Genomic DNA, 24,360 nt, shown 5'->3' on the forward strand with positions numbered 1-24,360 from the left:
GCTCAGAAAGCATAAATAATTATTACTATACCAGTGACAACCAAAGCTAGAGAGTTATGAAACTTTCACCCCATACACATGCTATCCAAAACAGTATGATTTATGTAGAGGATATAAATCGGTGACCTAATCCCAGGGGGTGCTTTGCCAGATTACATATTGGGATTAGGCCCAAGATTACATTTATGTAGAGGATATAAATTGCTGACCTAATCCCAGGGGGTGCTTTTCCAGATTACATACAGTCATGCTCCACTTTGTCCATTTCAAAATTCTAGTAAATCCATACAGACACATGATATAAGTTTAAATCTGATTTTTATTTCTTTTCTATATACTCTGGACTCAAACATGACTATCATCTCGCCACAATCTCGTCCCTTCATTCCAGGTAAGAACTTTGAGATTTGGGTTCATTTGATTACGCAAAAGAGGGTTTCCCGCCATTTTCTGCTGAATTTTCTTCTTCCTTACCGCCTTCCCATCGAACCCAGTCTTTTTCTTTTTCAAACCACTCTTGGGCCTAATCCCAAACCACCGGTTTACGCCGGCCTTTGTCAACTTTAGCTTGGAGTGGTCCGGGTTAGCGATCTGTCCAACTGTGGCCATGCATCCAGGGTGCAGCATGGCCTCTTTCCCCGAGGGCATGGCCACCAAGACGGCCCCCGGCACCCTCCGGGCCACCTTGGCCTGACAGCCGGCAGACTTGGCCAAGCGGGCCCCGGTACCAGGGTACACCTCCACGGAGTTCACCAGGGTCCCCAGGGGGAGGGAGCCCACAGAGTGACAGTCCCCTTCTTTACCTGCCACTGAAAAGGAAACAAGATCAGAGGTGAGGTTTTTTCGATTATTTGCAGATTTCCAACATTTTTGAGACATTAATATCATTTTTGAGATTGATGCATATCTGCAATTAAAACTGGAGTTGGGGGTGGGGGAGTTGGGAGGAGAGATCAGGACCCCTTGCCATATTTTCAGACTTTTTCACTAAATGGCAGTTTCATCCCTTTAAGATGGAGGACATCATTTTTGAAGAGATAAGTATCCTGTGTGTGTGTGTGTGTGTGTGTGTGTGTGGGGGTGGGGGGGTGGGGGGGTGGGGGGGGGGCTCTTTCTATATCCAGTAGTCCACTGAACTGGGATGGCCCACTTTCAGAGACTGACAACTTTATACTAGTAGCCCAGACCAGGGGGGGGTCTCTTTCTATATCCAGTAGTCCACTGAACTGGGATGGCCAACTTTCAGAGACTGACAACTTTATACTAGTAGCCCAGACGAGTCAGCTAAATGAACCAGATGATGCGAGAAGGGGCTGAAAATGGGTAAACCCACCAGGTAGCTGCTCATTTCTGACTTCTGCATTATAAAATTTAGCAAACCAGGAAGTGTAGTTTTTATACCTATTAACTGAGGTCGCTTCATTTTGTTCACTTGAATTGAAATTAATGGATGATCTTTATTTTTTCATTTAAAAACAGCAATGGAAGACCTTACTTAATTTAATCTTCATTTGATGACAAGGGTAGGTGGATTTGGTGGTGATTTCCCCTGTTGCAAGAACAACTCGTACTCTTATCACCTGTCTGAATCTCCATTTGATGACACTGGGCATGTAGAGAGGGAAGGGGAGGGGGTTAAGTGGTGATTTCACCCATTACACGTACAAGTGATGGCAGATACTCTCTCTCACAGTCATCACTTGAGGAGCATGAGGAGAGGGATGGGTGGGTGGGTGGGTGGGTGGGTGGGGGGGGTAGGGGGTGATTTCACCTGATACAAGTACATACTCTCTCTCACCTGTGTAAGTCTTCATCTCATGACAAGCAGGAAAGGTGGTGATAATGTCACCAGGTTTCATATTGACCGTGGCCAGGATGTAGCGTTTCACCTCCCCTGCAGCCACCAAGGCAATTGTAGCACTGCGGTTGCAATCGCGATCCAGAGAAACGACAACTTCTTTATACGGTGTCTTTCCCTGTACGAGACGAGCTCTGTTCCAGTCAATCATGCGGTATTTTCTTCTGTTACCCCCACCCAGCCGTCTTGAGTAATGGTTTCCTGTGGAGTTATGAATTTATATATAATATCATTTATTTGTTACATAAACTACAACATGCTCTTTCTTTAATGTGAGATTTGCAAAGATTGACACTTAAATAGGGCACATTCAAGGGGACCCTTAATTTGTCTGACCACATTAAAAAGTTTCTTCTGCGGTTTATTCTTTTTAACACAAAACATAAAATGAATGTCAAAACAAGGTCGGTGAAACTAAAGTAAGAAAAAAAGTTATAACCAATTACACGCAGTCATCAATAAAAAATTGGTAATAAAATCTCTGACAGACTTACAACTTAAAGCAATAATAACTCTTTCTTTGAGATTCAAAATTCCGCAAGAAATACATTCTAAACAACACATGGAAATATATTATATTGCATTTCACCACTAAAACGGCTGTTATTGTAGTAAAACTAAAAACTGTGCTTGTCAATAGGGCTTTCGGTGCCTTTCTTCCCGGTCGTCAAGGCATCCGTTGCCAAGGCTGTTGGGGCATCATGCGGATTCTCGCGTGCATTCGAGACCAAAATAACATGTGGCGGGTTAAGATACAGCAGGCGCATGACGCAATCCTCAGACGTAAGTTGCGAGTTTTTGTACAGTGTGTTGGATAACAAAAAGCCCAGAACTGCACAGGTTGTAGATATACATGCATTCTGAGCAATAAGACGATTATATCGTATGAATCTTATTTTATTGTAATAAACTGTTGTTGTCTGCTTTTTCCGCGGTTTTAAGTAGGTCATCAGAAAACCCCGCTCGATATCGCGTGACTATTCAATGTCAGAGTGGGCTCCGTCAGTTAAAATCTCTTAAGAGATTTTAACAAAAAACCAATCGTTTAGGAAAAAAAACCTGGACTAACTTTGAATGCAGGAATGGGGTCGCTGACCATTGGTAAGTACGGGAAAATTGCCGTTTACTCCAGGAAAATCCAATTTTTGGCCAAAATGAAGAGTTATTATGACTTTAATACAACCTCTACACACAAACTTAGGCCACAAGATTACAAGTAGGTGCAAATGTCTCAACAATTTCAGAGTGCCATCAAGCAACAACCCCAGAAATGAAAATTCCCTTAAATAAAAATCCTAAAAATGCATGCGCTAAAGGCAGGCAACTCTCTGTGTGTATGTGTGTGCATGCATGCATGCGTGCATGTGTGTGTCTGTGTCAGGGAGGGGAAGCAGTGGGTACCAACACAACATCCAAATACTCTGATCAATATTTAGTGAAGGAACATCATTGCACACCTTCCTCATCCCAGCCTCCGGTGCTCACCAGGCGGAGAGGCTTGGTGGTGTACTCCTCTGGCCTCTCCGCCAGCCTGCGGCCAGAGTATCTACCAGCCAGACATGCTGACGTGTGCACGCTATGTCTGGAAATAGGAAAAAGATTTGTAAACAATGGGGTATATTTAATATTTAGACACAGGCATTATTGTGAGGGGGGTTTTCCCTGAAATGCCATTTGTCCAGGAAATTTTTAAGTTATAAAGAAAAAACATTCTGTTAGATAAACCTGTATGATTTATATTTTGTTGAAAATTCAAGTACTTCATATATGATCAAAGAGTTTCTATACACATCTTTATACAGTTTATTAATCACTGAAATAATTTGATTCGTGCATGTGTTAGTACAAGCCTAACAAGAATTCAATGGAACATCTCACCACACAGCTATCATAATGACCACAAATGCTTTATACTACTAGTAACTATACACTCATTAGGCTTTGCAACTTCTGCGAAGTTTTTTTATATAACAGTTTGAATATCAAATAAGCAGAAAAAATTTCTAGCATAAGTTTACAATATACAAGTCCACTCACTTATTGGAAGCCAAACCCTCAGTAAGGGGGTTTCTTCTAAAAAGGCAGGACTGCACAAGGACCTTTGTGGCTGGACTCTCTAGACAAACAACGCGCAGTGTCCGTTGGAAAACATTAAATGGCATCTTGCTTCTTTTTTCCTTTTTCAGTCCTAAGAAAATGATAGATTATGATCACCATCAATGTCAACTGCTATATGTACAAAAATTTTAACTCGAGTATCAACGTACTAGGGTTAAAGCAACCGTCGACAAATAGTGTCGTCGGCTGCAAATATTTTAATCCAATCATAAATACCCACAACACCATGATAACATACTCTGATGTAAGGTTTCAATAAACACTCACAATGCACCATGAAACGCCTCCAAAAATCTATCTAGCATTTCTCATTCTCTCCCCATGCCAAGCTCCTCCATTTTAACTCTGAGATCGGATTTTACGAACTGAAAAATACTCTTATAATAAAAAAAGAGAGATCCATGTACAATTTTTAATATCTTTTGCTGCAAAAAATTAATATGGGTGAAAAATGTATGATATTCAAAATGTATCTGTTTTAAATTCTATAAAGTAATAAAATAATAGTACTGGTTCGGAGAGTTTATCCAATCTTTTATTTCTATATCACTTCCTGCCGAGAAGCGCATGCGGGGCGGCCTTAGAAATTAGCGTGAAACGTTAGTGTGACGATAGTATTTTATTGTTAAAAGAACTAGATTTGAAGCAACTGATGGCCTCAGCAATAGAATCATACGTTGGGCGTATCTTTTATCTTGTGGGAAGTACTTTTTAGTTATTTTGTGCAATAGCTACGCAGAAATATATCATTCGCAGAGTAAGTTCGCAAACTCAAAGGCAAGCGAAAGTAAAATATCTAGCAGTATTATGTTTAATTATAGTTAATACCATTTGCTATTAGTAGTACTACTGCGTGGCAAGCTCTTTAAAGTTAATGATGAAAAAAGAGAGTGCAAATTGCTGTCGCTTTAATGTATTCTAAATTATTGACGTTTCTTTTTTTACACAAAGACGTTGTTTTGGTTGGCTATTTCAGTGTTTTTTTTTTTTTTTTTGGGGGGGGGGGTATTTATCCTTTTTATTTTAATATATCTAATGTATAATAAATAAAGTGTAGTGTATTATCAGATTGTCGTGGTTGTGTGTTCACCTTAACAGTAGCCAGGAACTGTGTCTGTGATCACATCAGATGGCAGAATGATAGTGGTGAGTAGAATCCAATAGATGTATTTTTATTTTAATTTGGTCATGGCATTTTTCTATAATTATAATTATAATAATAATGATAATAATTCTTTATTGAGCACTAAAATGCATGCAGGTTACATTTTACATGCTCTCTACTATTAGTTTTATAACGTGTAAATACAAAATATTTATGGCTTTTTTTTTTTAACTTTTTTGAACAGAGGTGTAGAAGTTATTATTACAATGTGCATATAAAATGCATGCTATATTTTAGGACTGACCATTTTTTCTTTCGGAATCATAATTGATTTTTGTAAGTGGATTTAATGCATACAAAAACTACATTTTTATTCCAGTAATCGTATCGAATGTGTACTGTGTTGATCTCGGTCCCAGTTTTGTATGGACCAGACTGTGTGTATGTGGAACAACGCAATATTCACATGTTCAATGAACACTGAACTTTATTCAACACCTAACCATTACTACTAATGCCTCATGGGAACGGAACACAATGTCAGAGGTCACGGTCTCAACTAACACAATCATCAACATCCCCCCTTCTTTATAAAAGAAAAATATGCTCTACAAAGAACAAAGTGAGCTAAGAGGAGATATAACAAGTTCACAATACAAATACTGTTGCCCAATCAAAATATGATCTGTCTGGTACTCAGATCTAGATCCATACTGATCAAAGTCAATGTAAGTGTAACCAGTCTTTGACAGTCATGTATGGCAATGCATTTCCTTGCAATTAATAAAACTCCAGAATAAACAGTTCTCCATTCCACAATAGAAAAGTCTATGAATATAATAGTTTTTTGCAAACAATCTGCCAGTGTTCCTTTTCAGTCGTTGAACACGTAAACATACATTAAACTTTAAGTAACATTGTCCTTTAAAGATTCAAATATCAAACATTTGAATGTAAGTGAACAAGAAAATCACAACTGTTCTGATAATGTCAATGAAAACAATGCACAAATTTGCATACAAGAACAAAGAAATCCAGTGATTCCTGAAACAAATTACAGTCCATGTAAACAGTCCTTAGAAAATGTCTTATCATGTTTATAGCAATTTCACTTGTAAACTACATAGTGATTCCTGAAACAAATTACAGTCCATGTAAACAGTCCTTAGAAAATGTCTTATCATGTTTACAGCAATTTCACTTGTAAACTACATAGTCCTTAAGATAATTGGGCTTTCTGCACTCACGTTTTGGTCTTATTGTTTGTGAAATTTCTTTTCCAGTTATAATAGAATCTGCAGATTCCACAGTTTTTGTTTCAGTCAGTTCATTAGCATTAGCAGCACTGTGATAATTCTCACACTGTTTTGTAACATTGTCACTTGGAGTATACATAGGATTCTGACAGTCCTGTAGTTTTCCACCAGTTGGTAATTCACTGTTAGTCATACGTGCTGGAGATTTATCACGAATGTAGGGTTCAATTTTCGTTGGACGTATGTGTATCCTATTCCTTCTATAGGTAGCTCCATCCTGGGCTTTGACCTGGTAACTATGTTCATCACATGTGTCCAATACTTTTCCTAAAATCCATTGTTGATTTTGTTTTTGTTCAAAGTATACATTTTGACCTATTTTGAGCTTGGGCAGGTCACGCGCACTCTTATCATGGTATTTCTTCACAGATATATTTCTTTTGTTGATCTTTTCTAACACCTGAGGATCTTTGCTTTTCTTAGCAACCGACGGTAAGAATGTACGTCCTGGCTTTCCAAACACCATTTGGTACGGGCTCAGCCCAGTTTCTTGTCTTGGTACATTTCTTAGTTCTAATAGAGCTTCAAACTGATCCTCATTGTTTTTAACGCATTTGTACATAAGGTGTTTTACAGTTTTTACTGCCGATTCAGCCTTTCCGTTTGCTCTTGGGTAGTGTGGGCTTGATTTTATGTGTCTTATACCCCACTTCTTCGTGAATTGGTCAAACACACTTGACGCAAACTGCGGCCCACCATCGGATACCAAGGTGATCGGGACACCATATCTCGCAAAATGCTTCTTCAGAATCGCGATAACCACATTGGAAGTAGTAGTGTTCAGATAGTCTACTTCTATAAAGTTGCTGTAATAATCAACTGTCACAAGGTAATTTCTACCTTTGATTTCAAACAAATCTAAACCAACTTTCTGCCATGCACTCGTTCCTCGGTCATGCTGATTAAGAAGGTTTTTACTGGTTCTTGGCTTCATTTCTTGACATGCCTCACAGTTATCAGCCAACTGTTTAATCTCAGCATTCATACTCGGCCAATATACTGTTCCCCTGGCTCTTCTTATCATTGAGTCATAGCCACAGTGTGATTTGTGCAATCTTTTCTTAATATCTGCACGCATTGTTTTAGGAATGACTACAGCTTCCCCTTTAACAATTATGCCTTCATATAAGCTAAGTGTGTCTCTTATATCATAATATGGCTTACACACATCTGGTGTACTCACTTTTGACTCTGGCCAACCATTTTCAATAAGGTCACTTAGAACTTGCATGTCCTCATCAGCTAAGGTTGCATCACGAATTTCAATCAATCTTGCATCGGAGATGTCTTCATTCACTCTGATGTCCATGATTCTAGGTCGGTGCTCTAGGTCATCCATCAAATGTGCTCTACTTAGACAGTCTGCAATGATGAGTGAGGTTCCCTTTACAAAGTGAAATTCGAAGTCATATCGATATAGTCTCATCATGATGTCTTGTAGACGCTTGGGAGCACTGCTGAGGGGTTTACGTAGGATAGAGTCCAATGGTTTGTGGTCGTTTTCAATTATCACCTTCCGTCCATAGGTATATTGATCAAAACGCTCTAAACCATACAAGATAGCGAGTGCTTCCTTCTCAATCTGGGCCCACTTCCTTTCTGATGCTGTAAGTGATCTTGAGGCATACTCCACTGGCTTGCCTTCTTGTAACAGCACAGCGCCCAATCCATGTTGGCTGCTATCCACTTGGAGTCGAACTTCCTTCTCAGGACTGAAATATGCCAGCAATGGTGCTTTAGTTAGGCTTTCTTTCACTGTGTTGAGTGCCATTTCACATTGCTTAGTCCACTGAAATGGTACGTCTTTTCTAGTAAGCTCTCTGATCGGCTCCATCATGCCTGAGAGGTCTGGTAAGAAGCGCGATAGGTATTGCACCATGCCACACAAACGCTTGACACTGCTCACATCAGTGGGTGATGGCATATCAATTATGGCTTTCACTTTGGCTGCGTCAACCTTTACTCCATCTTTAGAGATTTTATGTCCATGGAAAGTGATCTCCGTTAGGCCCGTTTTCTGTTTCTCTTCATTGAGAACTATGTTTCTTTCAGCACACCTCTGTTTCAGTATGCTCAGCTTCTTTTCATTGTCTGCTTTAGCTTCTGCTTCTGTATCACCCTGTCCCGCGATAATGATATCATCTACAACACAGAATATTCCATCTATGTCACTCAGGGCTTCATCTAATTTCCTTTGAAATATTTCACTCGAGACTTTTAGACCAAACGGCAGTCTGGACCACCTAAAGCGACCATACGGTGTTATCATTGTCGTGTATTTGCTTGACTCCTCGTCCAGGCGGACATGATAAAACGCCTCTTTAACGTCCAGCTGTGAAAATATTTTTGCATTGTTCAATTCTGGCAGTATGTCATCCAATACTGGCAGTCTGTAGTGCTCTCTCATCAGCGCTGTATTAAGAGGTTGTGGATCAATGCACACTCTAATTTTTCCATTAGGCTTCTGCACAATAGCCATCTGACTAACCCATGGTGTAGGCTCAGTCACTGGTATCAGTATTTGTCGCTCTACTAGAGAATCCAACTCTGCTTTGACACGGTCCTTCAGGGCAATTGGAATCTTGCGACATGGCAATGCTCTGGGTTTCACATCAGGGTCAAGTGTGAGGGTTGCTTCACCGAGGTCACCCGGTGCATTCTGCTTAGATCCCACTACTTTGGCAATAAACTTGTCTTTATTCACAGTAACAAGACCAAGTTTCTGAATAGCGTTCAGTCCTAGGATAGGCTGTAACTTATTGGAGACAACTACAAAGTGCACCATTTCACTGTCACCAGTCCTTGGGTTGTGTACTAGTAAGTCAGCTTCTCCAAGGGGTTTGAGTGTAGACTCATTAAACATGTGTAAAGTCATAGAGGATGCATGAGCCTGTGATCTTTTGACATATCTCTGATTGATAATGTTCACATCTGCTCCACTGTCCAATTGGAAATGTACATCACAGTCATTTACAGTCATTTGAGCTGTCAAAATATCAGTTTTTCTGTGCTTATTTACAGAGTTCACAGAATTGAGCCAACTATCTTCTTCTGCACAAGTTTCTTCCCCTGTGACGACACGCACCTTTTTACACACTACTTTGAAATGGTTCCTACCTTTGCAGCCATTGCAGGTTTTCCCCCAAGCTGGACAATCTTCCTTTCTCATACTGTGCTTGGTGTTGCAATATTTACAGAGTTTAACCTGATGTGGCTTACTGTTCTTGGCCTGCAGAGGTTTATCTTGCCTTCGCTTCTGTGGAGGTTTAGTTTGCTGGAGCTTGTTAACACTTGCCTGTGCCTGGGACATTTGCTTTGCTTGATTATTAGCTTGCTGGTAGGAGTGACAGATTTTAATGCATTTCCTGAGATCAAGGTCACCCTCTCTCAATAACAGTTGTTGCAGCTTGCCACTGGTACTGAATACTATTTTGTCCCTTATCATTCGGTCCTCCATTTGGCCAAAATTACATGAAGCTGCTCTGCTTTTCAGCTCAGTTACGTACTGATCAATTGGTTCCACATACGGAGTAGTCCAGAATCTGTGTGATTCTACCATTTCATTTATGAGGGGGTTGCAGTACTCTTCAATCTTTCTCAGAACTTCGTCTGGGTCATTTGGGTCGCTATCACCCCATTCAAAGTGATCATATGCTTTGAGTAGTGATTCACCGCCACAGTTAATAATGGTTGCTACTTGAATTTCTTTCTCCATTTTCTTTATACCACTAGCTAGTAAGTATATTTCAATCTGTCTCTTCCAAGCTTTAAAGTTTTCGGGTACGTTACCGGTTTGCAAGTTAAGCTCTGGCGGGAGACGCAAATTGGTATTAACGTGGAGAAATGGAACTGCCGGATCGGCCTCGTTGCTTCCAGTCGCCATTTTCTCAGTAGACAGACCACGTGGAACGGCAAAGTTAATATTCTTATGTTTAAGAGAATATTATCAGTATCTATCACTCACTCAGTCAATGAAGATTGCTCTATTCTCCACCGCTTGCCACCATGTTGATCTCGGTCCCAGTTTTGTATGGACCAGACTGTGTGTATGTGGAACAACGCAATATTCACATGTTCAATGAACACTGAACTTTATTCAACACCTAACCATTACTACTAATGCCTCATGGGAACGGAACACAATGTCAGAGGTCACGGTCTCAACTAACACAATCATCAACATACTGTAGTATAATAACCAAATAAGGCTTCACCTTTTGCTTTCATTTTCCATGAACAGTTTCCCTGCAACTTCCCAACTTGTCTGCTAATTGCTGTGTATGTTTTCAGGGGACACTGAAAGGATTCGATCAAACAATCAACCTTATATTAGATGAAAGCCATGAGAGAGTGTACAGTTCACAGCAGGGAGTGGAGCAAGTGGTATTAGGCTTGTACATAATCAGAGGAGACAATGTGTAAGCAATCTTATGTGAGAGTTGTTCTAAATTAAGTGGCATTCAAAATGTTCACTAAATATTACCCAGCTTATCATTTGTTGGTGAATCTGCTAAGTGAAATATAAGTTCTGTATAAGGACAAAGTATGACATCATACAATTTCAGTATGTTCCTGTAGTTAACATGTATGAAATTATCCAAAAGCATGCTTGTGGCTCTTGCCATCATGCAAATTGTCCATCAAATACTATATGCAGAAAAATACCTATCCAAATACTTAGGTGGTTAAAACTCTTTGGTTTAGTGTAATTAGTGTGTAATGTTTTGGTTTCTGTTTCAGGGCTGTAGTTGGAGAGATAGACGATGAAGCGGACAAACAAGTAGACTATGTTAACATCAGGGCAGAACCTCTTAACCCAGTACAACATTGATACTAAATTATCCTATAAGATTTACTGATGTCATGCTACCTTTTGAGGAGATCCTTCCGTTTTCTAACGTCACCATGAAGTTTTAGAAACAAATTGTTTGACCGTAGCCTGAAAAATAAGTGGCAGACAAGTGAGAATAGATGGAAAGGGTTGTGCCTCAGCGATATGAAATGGAAACAAAATAATTATTGTAGTCTTTGCCTGATGCAGTGTTCGAGACTCATAGTGCTACAACATATTGGGATTCTGCCAGTACAGCTAGTATTCTTTTAAAGAAATGTTTAGTTTTCAATTTTTAATTTTGTCATAAGTACAGTTGGGTTGCAGCATTGCACATATATTAATTGATCCAGCTTATGAAAAAAAAAAGACTTTTTTGTATATAATGTACATTATGTAAATACATGCAACTGCCCGAAGAGGTTTTTACTGTGAATAGAAGATTCCTTCCACAACTATTTAGTTCAAAGGCATCTTTAACTGCCCTGACTGATATAAATAAAAGAATAAAGAAACAATAACTCTGATTTTTGAATATGGCTTATATTTTTTTCATATCTCAGTTTATAGTCGTAAAAGAAATTTACAAGACTAATTTCCTTCACTAAACACAATATCGTCTACATGTACATGTCTTCATAAATCCTTCACTTATACCGTTTTCACGACAGAAATACATACAACTGTCTTTTAGCATGGTGGACATGCAATAAATAATATATCCAGAGTACAATGGTGGTGTTTATGTCTTTAAGACAACACTGAACAGTTCCTTTTGGCAATGATTGTATTTATAGATGATGCCCTACTTCATTTCATCAACTTTCGGCCCATTTCCAGAGGATATTGACCAACCTGATGTAGTACCAGTTTTTCTTGCAGGTGCCTCTGCTATTTTTTTTTCACTTTGTCAACCAAATTCCTTTTTAGCTGTTTCAATGAACCTCTTTTTTTTTTTTTTTAATTGAAGTTTGACTGATTTCCCGTGGTTAGAAATTGTATTTGCACATCCTGCTGTGAAAGACGAGGTTAAAACGGCCCATCTCCAGTGGAAACTGACCTCAAGTCTTGTACTAAAAACACTGTGAACATATGAATTGCTATGAACAACTTGAACAAGGTAGATACTTAAGATACCCAAACAACGGACTGTATCATAGAGTGGGGTTGCAATTGCACTGAATGATATTTTAATTACTTAATAACAAAGAGAACTCACTGGGTGACCAAATATCTGGGACTGTGGCATGGAGAAGCAGTATACAGGCTTGCCAACATATTGAACCATCCAATTTTCTTTGAATACGGTTAGTTCATGTTCTCAGATCTGTCATGTTTTTCCAAATTAACCAGAAACCCATCCCCTGCTCTGCAAATTCACAAACCAAAAGAGCATGCAGCAGAGAAGAATAGCTCCAAAAGTATGTGTTCATCAAATATATGTTGTGAATTTTTTCCTGGGGCAAGCATGTATACTGTTCCTTGAATTAAATCTGTAAAATTCCAATCAACGATGAATTAATCTGAAGGATGTGTTTGGTATGGTTGATTCAAGCGTAAGTTTATATTTGTTTACTATTAAGGGCAGAAAACCATGGCAATAGATTCAAGTGTGCAGTTGCAAATTCAACAAGCATAATTATCATTCATAACCAGCATAAGTCGAATGGACAGCAGCTTAAATGACAATAAGGTAATGTTATGCTGTAAATACTTCCTGTGAGGTAAAACAGCATGTTTATGTTCCCCCTAAATTTCTAAACTTCCTAACTTCTAAGACTGTGTGACAGTGCACATACTAAACCTACAGACTTTTACTATGACAATGTGTTCATGATCAAATACTTATTATTTCACAAAGTGGATTGTAGAGCAGCAACCCAATTTTTACTTAATTCCTTTTCTGCTCTCACATTCTGTGACATGCCTTTTCGTACATGATACAGCATTCCAATGTTCCATACAATTAAAAAAAATTGGTACCCTTCAATTGGTTGCAAGCATCCTTTCACTGCTACCTCAGAACCAATTCAAGCAACAGACAATAGAACCACATCATGCAATGGTCCCTTTAGAGTGAAAAAAATTGTGAATATCTATCCCAGCCTTTAATATCTCGTGCTTGTAATCTGTATTGGAAATCAGACCACTAACTTATGTTACACAAAGACAATAGTTCTAAAATATGTATGGATGTCTGACAGTGCAAGTTTGCCCAATTTCAGGTCAAAAGTAGTCCTGGCTGAATGCTACTTTAATAGTTGTACCAGTGTAAAGTCAAAAGTAGTCTTGTCTGAACGCGGGTTTATAAGTTGGACCAATATCAGGTCAAAAGTTGTCTTGTCTGAACACTGCTTCACAATAAATCAGAAGAGGGTACTTTTTTCATCCTGAGTTTCAGAAATGTGGACTTCTGTACTGGGACACCCGTTATCTTGCACAAAGCTCTGAACACAGTAAAAGTGCTTTTAAAATATACGTGTGTCATCTTTCTCATGTGAGGCCATTCCAATGCATTGAGCAGAAATGTCCAATATACTACTACATCGGGCAAATAATTTTGCCGCTGTCGTCATGTCCTAACTTTCCATACCATCACTGTCTGGTATAGAATGTTTCTATTGAACTCTTTGCTCATCATATCACATTATAAAACATTATGACCTTCTGTCTGACCTCTTCTCAAAATTGCTCAAGGGATATTAACAGATCCCAGTCTAGATGAGCTTCTCTTGGGATATAGATGGCAGCATGTGTGATTCTTACACCTGAACACAGCTTCTGTTACTTATATATAGACCACAAAAGTTGAAGACTCCCAGCTAGATGAAAATCTGGCACATCCATATATCACTTTTTCTCTTTTATAACCTTTGTAGATGACTTCAATAGTCCTTGGACATGGTGGCAACTGATACATAGAAGCCCTGAACCCAACAGTGCAGGCAGGGAACTCCGTCCAACAACAAGAGAAGTCTGAAGTGAAACGCATGATGATAATGTAAGATGCTTCTTTGAAAGAAACTGGTTTGTCTGCATCCTCTTATGGGCTTTTTCTTTAGTAAAAAAAGCCCAGGCCTTTATCCATCAATCTATATATTTCATCACTGGATGACGAGTTACAATCGCCCTGCCCATATGTTGGATGTCCATATTTGCTTCTTTCAAGTCAAACACACCCACAATTGGTTCTAAGGTTGACAGACTATCTTTTGAACTGAAGACCCTTTTTTTTCAGCTGTGGGGCACTCGGGCCCATTGTCTACAGTGTAGTCGAGTCGGTTGTAACAGTGGTATGATCTTCAGTTCTAACAGGGCTGGTACTGTTGATTGGCCTTAGGAGTGACTTCTCTCCACTCTCCTCTGTATTATGTGATCCTTCAAAACAGCATGCTCTGGCGCCGTCTGCTCCCTGAAAACCAAGAACACAAACAAGATCATTACAACTTTGCTTTATTGCACATAAATCTTGTGCTGTTTTATCAAATCGGTAACTGACAACATAAATGCTTGAAAAATGTTTTGGGATATGGTCACATCACACCATAACAGAACATTCCACATTACACCAAGCACAATGTTACAAAATGACCAACCTGAAGTTGCTAACGATGATGTCCTCATTCCTGGATCCTTCTCCAGTTTCACACCAGGCAAACTGAAGATTGAGACAGCTGAAGACAAAAAACAAATTTGATATTTATTTTACAAGTGGATTACATGTAATGATTTTAGTCATCAAGTACTGTTAAAATAAAAAATATTAACTAAATAAAATATGAGTGAAACCACAAGGTTGGCTTACCACAAAAGTCCAAAAATTGATTCTTTTGTATTCAAAATGAACAAATGTGATCAAACTTTATCTTTAGGGGCCCATGTCCTGTGATAACATGACTATACTCACTGTCAGGTAATTTTTGTGCATTAGGACCAAAGCTGTTGAAGTACGAATGCTTCATGGCTTCTGATGCTAAAATACGTTTCTTCACATTATACTGAAAATATAATTGTCTCATTATATTACAAGATCAGAATTTCATGTCAAATCATTGAAATAGAATCCATCACTTCTCAAATAAAAGAGCAAATACAGATTGTATAATAATGCCAACGACTAACTGGTATTTAATTTGTGATACAATCACAGAAGAAGTAAAGTCAGCAGATACAAAAATTAAAGATATTTATTCAAGTTGTTCAAATATCAATACTGGAACTAGAATTAGTTATACCTGCTTTGTAAAAGTGACTACTGTGTGTTTGTATCTGTGAATTGTGTATTTACATTCTATAGTAACATATTACATACCTCTAGGAATTTCCCTAGTAGGTCCAAGGCTGCTTGGTCAAATCTGAAATTATGGCAAGAAATATCACTGTATCACATGTGAGAGCGTCAGAGAGAAGTGTTGTGGTGAATTATTTGACATATATACAGAAAGAAACTACTCCCATTTCATCAAAAACGCCCCTGAAACCGTGTAAAGTGTATATAGCCACAGTCACATAACATCTCCAGTTATGTATATCAAAATAAATGAAGATAAGCCATAGATCATTAGCAATATGTTGAATATGTCAGTAGAACCAGTTTTAATGTACTGTGCGTCACTATGGGGACAAAGTGAATATTGATTTGTCAACAATGTCCAAACTCGTGCGATGCGCATCTTCCTTGGCATAACTTAAACGATGTCTAATGTGGCAAAGCAGGGTGACATGGGGTGGATACCTAGCCTAGCAGTTCAACACACAGAGGTGTACAGATACTATTGTACACTTAAAAATATAACCAACGGCCGCATTTTAAGTAAAGTATTTACTAGTAGTTGGTCAGTAAAGCAGAAATGCTCTTGGGGTGTGAAAACCACTAAACTTCTCACTCAGTATAAACTGAACAGCATGTTAAGCAAAGAGTAATACATATTTAAAAATGTTAAAAAAGAGATTAGGAAGTCCCTTTTTCAATTCTACGAACAAAAATGGTTTTGTAAAATGTGGAATGACAAAAGAAACCCCAGTGGAAATAAAATGAGGCATCACAGATCCTTCAAAAAGGATTAGAAAATGGAGACATATCTTCATTGTGCATTGCCGAGACCACACCGTAGTGTTTTAGCTTTACATGTAGAAACTGGCCGTCTACATTGCACTATTATATAATATACTATAAATACAATGTGTGAATGAGAGAGAGAGAGAGAGAGAGAGAGAGATGAGGAGAGAGGGAGAGAGGGAGGGAGGACTTACCTAGGGGCATGATTAATGAGTGGTTTTGGCTCGTAATGTGGGAAATGATTGCTGGCAAAGTCTTCAACCTGGGAGATTCCTGGCCAGCTCTCTTCTGTGGGAGTTCCTGAAAAATAAAATATGACATCATAAAACACTTTCCATTTACTCTTATTCTCAATAATACATGCCTCAATCTGCTGCTGTTTTTTATTCAAATGGCCAAGAGACCTGCACCAATCCATACCCCACTCCCACTATCACATTAAGAAGTCTTAAAATATGTGCTTGCCATTTTCTGTATGGAAAATAAGACTTAAATGCTTTCCAAGATATAAGTATTTGATCAACATGGGCCATTGTATAAAATTATGTCTTCAGTAGCTTTTGAATTAAGAATAATAGTCTCTGATAACAGCTTTTGAATTAAGAATAATAGTCTCTGATAATTAATAAACAATAATATAAGTTCCAGTCTCCTCTCTTAGCATCATGAAAATCAAAACTTTTTACCTCAATGTGAATGATATTTATTGATAAATACTGATCAGTCTCAACTTGTCATAGTCATCAAGACCATTTTCCTTACCTAGCACCTTAAAAATCAAATGCAGTTCATCTTCCACTGTGGAGCCAGGAAACAATGGACTTCCACAACCCATTTCATAAAATATACAACCAACACCCCTGAAACACAGAAAGGATGCATTAAATCAATGACTTAACCTTGTTAAAGAAGGCACTTTTTTTTTTTTTTTTTGGGGGGGGGGGGGGGCATTTATATGCTATTTTGTTTTGGGGAAAGGGCAGGTACCCAGGGATCTGTCTACAAAACAACACTCCTATAAGGAGGATGCACAAGTCAAATCGTTCAACTCACAATTTATACATATAGTGACTACAATCTAAAGTTTTCAACATAAGAAAATGACAACTGATATTACAAGAGCACCAGGAATATATTTCAGTTTTGGTTAGTTGGGGTTCAGGATCATCAAAATGCCCTTGGTTTTTTTAACACCATATAAAGTCATTCTATATAATTTATAAAATCTGTTGGTATGCTTACCACATGTCTATCTGTGTAGAGTATTCAGTTGATCCTAATAACACATCTGGAGGACGATACCTGGAGAAAAGAAAAAAGAAGATTCAGTAAATTGAAGAATGATTTAGGCCCTCCAGGATAAAAGTCTTCCACAGAAAATGAAAGTTTTTCATCTCAGTTGATTATCTTCCAAGCCTACTAACCTGCTTTTTAGTCAATTTAGATATGACACCAAAACCTCAGGGTTATAAAACCCTACCAAAGAATTCAAAGAAATCTAGCCCCTCTTTCACAAGTCCAAGAGAACCACCTTTAATCAGCCCTATACAGGAAAGCAAGGTTATCGCCTGCCAGAGGTTAGATGGACAAAAAATTGAGGCAAAGTCAATGAAGATCACAGCATGTCATATTCTCCGAGTCTACTGTGTATTTCATATCACAACTGGCACTGATCGCTTCACTGGGTTTAGAGGACACCAGATTGACTATGGGGTAAAATAATCTTAACATGTCTGGAACGATACAATGAACCATGCTCAATCACAGCCTCTAGAGTGATTTAAAAAACACACATTTGAATCTATAAAGAAGTCTGAGATTGACTTCAGGGCAAATATGTCTTAGAAGATAACGTGGACCTTTTTATCACTGTCGGGAAGGGAAAAAATCCTTATTCCTCAATAAGTCTGGAAAATCTCATTCTCAGAGAATCAATATTTTTCTGTCAAATGAAGACGGTTATACAACACCTAATGAAGAAACCTTGTACAGACCAATAACTGTACTGATTTATTAACTAGGTAAAGTGGAGACATCTCAAAGGTTTTACTGGAAAGGAGATATAATAAAAGTAATATTGTAGGTATTCCTGGGAGAGGTAACATTCCTTTAATCTATTTTCAAGCCATTTTCATCATTCTGGTATAACCATTTCATCTTCCCCCGTTTCTTAAATCTTGAGCTTTCACGTGTGTGTGTGTGTGTGTGTGTGTGTGTGTGTGTGTGTGTGTGTCTGAATGTGAGTGTTTCCTCAATGACCAATCTAAAATTCATGACCTTTAAAAGCCTCCTCTAGATCTCTTGACCTTAATTTCATGTATGTAAACAATCAATGGTCTTTTGTCTAAAACATGACATACTGAATTCACTAAGACCGCATTCATAACGAGTTGAGCCATGGCTCTACAAATCCACGAACTAAATATGGCAGATGTACATAAAAGAAAGAACGGCCTAATCTTTTAATAGTCTCTCTGCCTCTCACACGCTATTAAAAGATTAGGCGGTTTTTCTTTTATGTACGTCCGCCATATTAAGTTCGTGGATTTGTAGAGCCATGGCTCAACTCGTTGTGAATGCGGTCTAAGTGTCAGTCAAATTACAATCCACACCCAAACTAAAACAGGACACAAAAACCATGGTCTATCTTAACTGACAACTGTGTCCATGAGAGAGCTGCTACATTGTTACTGATAGGGTAAGATGCGTGCATCTGACCATGTAACCTTGGTAACAAAGATATTAGCCACTGGTCTATCTTGAACTGCCTACTCACCATAATGTGACCACTTCATTGGAATAGGTTTTTGTAGGTATTGATTTGGCCCTGGCCAGACCTGAAATTATGGAGCAGTTTCAATATAAACTCAAAATATCTTTTACTTTTTATGTTATCCAGATAACTTTAAACAAAATAATTGAGAAAATAAGCTATTAGATTTTGAAAACATGACTCAATTGTTTACTGTATGTGTTTGCACAGATTACAATAACATTTATCACTTGGGGAGTTTCCTAAATATTTTTTTAGAATAATAAGGATTAGCAAATAATGACGTTTGTCTCCAGGAATCCTCAAAAATTTCTCTCGGATATGAAAAGGAAGCATCTAACACGTGAACATGCAACAAAATGGATTCACGGCTTTGGAGTTTTTTTTTCTCTCTTTATTAACTTGAACCATTTTTGGAATGTGGGCCTGTTTAGGTTTCTGCTACAAGAGCGCCATGCTTGGTGAGTGATTCTCTAGCAATGCCCTTGGGCAAAAACATTTCAGCATAGGTTTCCCAGCCACTATGTGTGCAACAGTTCTTCACTTACCAAAATCTGCTAACTTTAACTCTCCCCTTTCATTGATAAGTAAATTTTGTGGTTTTAGATCCCTGTGTAAAATTCTTCTTTTATGGCAATATGCCAAACCTCTGAGAAGTTGAAAAAGGAATATCTGAAAAAAAGGAAAAAGAAATAAATTATGTAAATTATTTTGACAGGAGTGTGGTATGATCCATGCTCCTCAGAGAAATAATAAGATAAATAAGTCTTGCTTTCATCAGTATTAACTTAATAACTATCATAGCTCTGACCTGAGAGAGAGAGAGAGAGAGAGAGAGAGAGATTACAGATTTTCACAGGGCAGACTGTCATCAATCCTGTTTTGTAGCATTCAATTGCAGCATTATCAGCAGATTTGTTATTTTTCGCCAGGTTATTTACATTATTTACAATTCATTTTAGACAGCCATTCTGTTGAACACCATTACTGTTAACCGGGGGGGGGGGGGGGGGGGGGGGGGGGTAAAAAATCTGACATTGGAAAATGACGCTTGTATGCAGAATAATCCATAACTTTACAAACTTTAAATGTTCTGGTCAAACTTACCCTGACATTGTGTAGGTTCATTATGTTACCACAGTCATCCATATATTGCTTGAGATCTTTGTCCTGCAATTTTAAAGAGTGAACTTCATTTTAAAAATATTCATTATCTTTTTTTTTTTTTTCAAATGAAAATTTTATCAAGAGACCATATTCATTTGTCACAACTTACACAAGTTGTTCATTAAAGAACATTCTGTCACAACTAACACAATGCCATCTTGGTATCGCTTGATTTCCAAGTCGCAGCCAGGATGAAATTTTTCTTTTCAACACCTAGATGTCTTACAATGACCATTTACCAAATCTAGGAAACTCTTTTAGCCTTTAATCCTGATTTTTTTATTAGTTGAAAAATTTAACAGTAATTCTGTCATTCACTACATAAAAAGCAGATAAAAACCCAACAGAATTCAATTTAAAACATTACTAGCAACAATTTATGATAAATATTTATAAATTGGTCACATAAACATATAAGGCAAATCATACATACCAGATATTCAAAGACTAGAGTCAGTGATTTGTCTGTGTGTATAATATCATGTAATGTCACAATGTTGTTGTGCTTTAACTCTCTTAAGAGGGACACTGGAAGGAAAAACAAACTAAATTTGTCACATTTTACAGAATTAAAAACAGGCTACTCCTTTCCTCCAATCAAAAAAAAAAAAAAAAAAAAAAAAAATGCAGGAGAGGACATTCTTAAAAAAACAGAATAATATTGTAACAAGTTGGACAATTAATATAGGTTCTGTAAATTACTGTGAGTTCAATATTTTATTTATCTACAATGAGCAATCATGTCAATATCCACCCCAAAATTGAGCTATAAACGCAACAAATTCATTAAACCATTTAAACTCAGTGATCTGAAAAGTGGCATCAAAATCATGACAAGAATATGATTGCATTCTAAGTTTATTTCTAAAAAGAATACCCAGGGGTGGTTATCATGGTGCCTATATGCCTTTGGAAACAGACGGCAGAGTGAACCAATCAGAACAGATGACACAATGAACCAATCAGAACAGATGCCAGAATGAACCAATGGGAACTAATGGCACAATGAACCAATCACAATTCTCACCTTCCCTGATAGCTGTACATGGTGCCCCTTCTTCATGTTCTAGGCGGATTTCCTTTAAAGCTACTAAGGTTTCTGTTAACCTGCTCTTGCCTTTGAATACAGTGGCATAAGTACCCTAAAAACAGCAACAAAAACGAAAAAATAGAAATGAGAATAAAGGATAAACTAGGTTCTATTCCCCCAAGGGTTAACCTTTTCTCTATCTCCAGATATTATTGAGGTTAACAGAGACTGCTCTTTTACAACGTGTAAGCACAGATGCTGCATTTTACCAGGCCCATTAAATATAATCCTTGTCCATTATTCTTATATGCTAATGACACAACTGAACTAAATATAGGGCAGATAGCGCCATCCTGTATTTATCCAATTTCCAACTAAAACTGAGCTTAGCAGCATTATTAACAGTTGTAAAGGTTAGAAGTAATTTGTAGCACGTAAATGTGGCAAATGTGGTTTTGAAGTTGCCGTTAGTAAGATTCCTAGTTATAAGCCAAAGCTACCATATTTGTTCTTTCAAAGCATTACAACCAATATGAAATTTATTCATTTAAAATTTGAAAAGAATATTTGTCAGCCCAATCGGGTACATTTCACCATTACAGCCCTCCATGCAAAGTTATGATTGTTTTATACAACTTCTACAGTTTAATTGTTTTAAAAGAATTACAATGCTTTAAATTTTATATTAATTTTTGCTGCATGCCCACACGATCCTCACACAAACACACTCACCTCTCCTAATTTATCTAACTTTGTATAGGACTCTATTCTTCCAAAGCCTATTTCTGATAACGAGGCTCGACGTAGTCGCCTGGTGAGTGGCCCGTCCAGGGTGGGACTGACGCTTTGGCGTGCGAGGAAATTCTCGGGGAGCCTCAGATCAGGCGGTAGAGACAGACGCTTGCTGATGTCTTGCTGCAATACACAAATATGAAGAATTTGAATCCTGTGTTAAGCCTAGATTACATTTCAAATGCGATGCCTGTACAATGCACGTTTACTGCCCGTAAAACCCTTTTCTGAGCAGAGGTAGACAATAGCCATGCAAAATTGCATGAAATCGTATAGGTTAAAGGCTTTAATTTAAGGCCATGTAATGTAGACATACTCGGCGTAGCCCAAAGCTCCTTACAATACAAAAAAAAAAATTTCCAATAATTGCATCGCAGGGCGTATGTGTAAATGTAATCTAGTTACATGTGCACACAGGCTTAGTTTTTTTTTCTTGTCTGTTAATAACAGAATTTATTTTATTACCTGTTGCACTTCTGTAAAAAAGAAAATAAAAAATAATAGTAAAATTTGATACAATTTGATTACATAATTAGAACTTTTGTTATTTCCTTTTTTCTAAGAAAAAAATGAGATAATTGAGACAAATTTACTGCAGCACTTCCCTTCTTCTCAGTATTTCATTGCATCATTTCAAGCAACCACGACATGTTTGCCAACTAAGACGATTTTCTTCAGCTATCAAAACCAATTCATTACTAATTTGGCAGAAAAATCTGGGCTGCTGCAATTAATTACCTTCTCCTGCTAATATGACCCCCGTTTATAAACATGAAAATGGCAAGCATCCAGGTTTTATAACAGTCACCGAGTACAAGAAAATGGCAAACATTTTAGTACATTTTTTCCTTCACTTAGAACTTGGAAAATGAAATCCACAGACAAGAATTTGTGGGTGGTTTAAAGCACTAAATGGCTTGTTTAAGTAACATGCATTTATGTATTGATCTCTACCTTAAATGACTGCCATGTGTCTCACCTGTAAATGGTACCTATTGATTTACATAAGGTATACGCGTCACGGAATACAACATCGTGAATTGAAATCAAAGAATAAAGCTACATGTTATAGCAAAAACAAGAAATAAACCACAGCCAATGGTTAGTTCTTGTACTTAATGTCTGAATAGTTACGGGAACAGCGTGTATCTGAAATCAGAGCATCACAATTTGGTAAACTTTAAACCATTAAAAATACATAGGTGTGCATGGCCTAATGGTATGCCAAGAGTCAACAGTCAAAACCCAAGAAGGGAAAATGATGGAAACATCTCCTGAATGTCTGGACTGGAGACCTACCTGCAAAATCCTCTCAGCAACCTTTCCCAGTTTCATTCTCCAAAAAACTGTTGAATGGTCAATTGTCAAATACCATACACTCTCTACGGAAACCCTTATCAACACCTTGCCTCCCCACATCAATTACACCCACTTAGCACTGAAAATCAGGAATGTCCAGGAAATTCAGTTTCTATTCATGTTCCTATCTACAAACCTGATTAAGCTCCATTGATTCCCATTGTGATTCCGTGTAATCAGATTGCCATTCACCGAACCCTGGCTTCACAGTACAATACAAATAGCACCATCTTTAATCAGGGGATGATTTCCTATCATGCCTTTCCCTCAGGTATCTCCACAACAGGTGTCTCTCTGTCATGGCCATAGTTCATACGACTTCCATGAGGAAAAAAATCCTGGTAATAACCGCTCATCTTATTGGAAGATTATTTGTCAGGAAAAGAGGATATTATGACCCATGTTGCCTGCGGTTACTTCCCTGCCCACAAAACCCCCTAAGGCTTCGTGAAGTAAGATAACAAGAGTCTGATCTGTGGAACAAATAGCTGGAATTGCTTTGCACGATACCACTGTCAGTTCAAATGTTTCCAACTTATATAACAAGGCGCATTTACAGTCAAGATGAGAAGGCTCAACTTCCAACCTTGTTATCTAACCACAGGGGGGCAATCTAATTGCTCTGGTGTACACCCAATAATCATAATAGGAATCATCCGAGATAGCTGAAAGTTTCAAGAATGTAAAATCAAGCAAGATTACACGGCATCAGAATAATGTCAGACTAGTGGAGTAGTATATGCAGTACGATGACAAATACAAGCTAGATGCCAAAATGTATCCACAGATAGTTTCTTATTTGTAAAACTGTTTAAGTAAACATTTACCATGCTTTGTGCCTCTTTTGTATTGCTTTCTGAGGTGACCTACCCTAAGTCTCAGAATAGAATTTCACCCGAATCACTAAAAAAATTACTTTACGGCTAAAAAAATTATCCCAATCTCGCATAGG

General features: G+C 37.9%; 3 protein-coding genes across 10 annotated transcripts in view; 1 reads left to right on the forward strand and 2 right to left on the reverse strand.

Annotated features, from left to right (window-relative positions):
* Nucleotides 1-301: 301 nt before the first annotated feature.
* LOC106178325 (large ribosomal subunit protein uL2m) lies at nucleotides 302-4,390 on the reverse strand. The gene is made up of 5 exons (XM_013561459.2): nucleotides 4,244-4,390; nucleotides 3,896-4,046; nucleotides 3,316-3,440; nucleotides 1,799-2,059; nucleotides 302-809 (listed from the first exon to the last, which is right to left on the reverse strand). Exons 2-5 carry the CDS (start codon nucleotides 4,018-4,020, stop codon nucleotides 346-348), a joined length of 975 nt encoding a protein of 324 aa, XP_013416913.1. The 5' UTR covers nucleotides 4,021-4,046; nucleotides 4,244-4,390; the 3' UTR covers nucleotides 302-345.
* Nucleotides 4,391-4,504: 114 nt separating this feature from the next.
* On the forward strand, nucleotides 4,505-11,755 carry LOC106178323 (U6 snRNA-associated Sm-like protein LSm8). 2 transcript variants are annotated; one of them, XM_087015868.1, is made up of 4 exons: nucleotides 4,505-4,659; nucleotides 5,082-5,122; nucleotides 10,688-10,815; nucleotides 11,138-11,755. In XM_087015868.1, exons 1-4 carry the CDS (start codon nucleotides 4,629-4,631, stop codon nucleotides 11,226-11,228), a joined length of 291 nt encoding a protein of 96 aa, XP_086871994.1. In that variant the 5' UTR covers nucleotides 4,505-4,628; the 3' UTR covers nucleotides 11,229-11,755. The 2 variants fall into 2 exon arrangements, with proteins under 2 accessions (XP_086871994.1, XP_086871995.1); XM_087015869.1 differs by having other exon boundaries at nucleotides 4,592-4,733; nucleotides 5,045-5,122.
* Nucleotides 11,753-24,360, reverse strand: part of LOC106178322 (cyclin-dependent kinase 17) — a 56,877-nt gene continuing 44,269 nt past the window's right edge. For all 7 annotated transcript variants that reach the window (XM_013561446.3, XM_087015864.1, XM_013561449.2 and 4 more), the window contains 13 exons: nucleotides 21,990-22,172; nucleotides 21,255-21,369; nucleotides 20,661-20,755; nucleotides 20,168-20,230; nucleotides 19,609-19,732; nucleotides 19,064-19,124; nucleotides 17,530-17,589; nucleotides 17,050-17,147; nucleotides 16,482-16,587; nucleotides 15,541-15,583; nucleotides 15,136-15,226; nucleotides 14,825-14,902; nucleotides 11,753-14,640 (listed from right to left, as the gene is read on the reverse strand). In XM_013561446.3, the coding sequence (XP_013416900.1) occupies nucleotides 14,609-14,640; nucleotides 14,825-14,902; nucleotides 15,136-15,226; nucleotides 15,541-15,583; nucleotides 16,482-16,587; nucleotides 17,050-17,147; nucleotides 17,530-17,589; nucleotides 19,064-19,124; nucleotides 19,609-19,732; nucleotides 20,168-20,230; nucleotides 20,661-20,755; nucleotides 21,255-21,369; nucleotides 21,990-22,172 (1,149 nt within the window). In that variant the 3' untranslated portion in view covers nucleotides 11,753-14,608. The remainder of the gene's footprint in view (nucleotides 14,641-14,824; nucleotides 14,903-15,135; nucleotides 15,227-15,540; nucleotides 15,584-16,481; nucleotides 16,588-17,049; nucleotides 17,148-17,529; nucleotides 17,590-19,063; nucleotides 19,125-19,608; nucleotides 19,733-20,167; nucleotides 20,231-20,660; nucleotides 20,756-21,254; nucleotides 21,370-21,989; nucleotides 22,173-24,360) is intronic.

Source organism: Lingula anatina, chromosome 6, assembly GCF_051362555.1.
Source record: "Lingula anatina isolate TDL-2025a chromosome 6, LinAna3.0, whole genome shotgun sequence".
NCBI lineage: Eukaryota > Metazoa > Brachiopoda > Lingulata > Lingulida > Lingulidae > Lingula > Lingula anatina.

What these genes read in the sequence shown, in the direction of transcription:
- LOC106178325 (XM_013561459.2), bottom strand. Translation starts at nt 4,020, where the DNA reads ATGCCATTTAATGTTTTCCAACGGACACTGCGCGTTGTTTGTCTAGAG. An exon ending in GAGGGTTTGGCTTCCAATAA is followed by an intron (nt 3,441 to 3,895) that starts GTGAGTGGACTT and finishes TCCTATTTCCAG; the next exon opens with ACATAGCGTGCACACGTCAG. An exon ending in CGGAGGCTGGGATGAGGAAG is followed by an intron (nt 2,060 to 3,315) that starts GTGTGCAATGAT and finishes ATAACTCCACAG; the next exon opens with GAAACCATTACTCAAGACGG.
- LOC106178323 (XM_087015868.1), top strand. Translation starts at nt 4,629, where the DNA reads ATGGCCTCAGCAATAGAATCATACGTTGGGC. An exon ending in CAGATGGCAGAATGATAGTG is followed by an intron (nt 5,123 to 10,687) that starts GTGAGTAGAATC and finishes GTATGTTTTCAG; the next exon opens with GGGACACTGAAAGGATTCGA. An exon ending in ATAATCAGAGGAGACAATGT is followed by an intron (nt 10,816 to 11,137) that starts GTAAGCAATCTT and finishes TTTCTGTTTCAG; the next exon opens with GGCTGTAGTTGGAGAGATAG.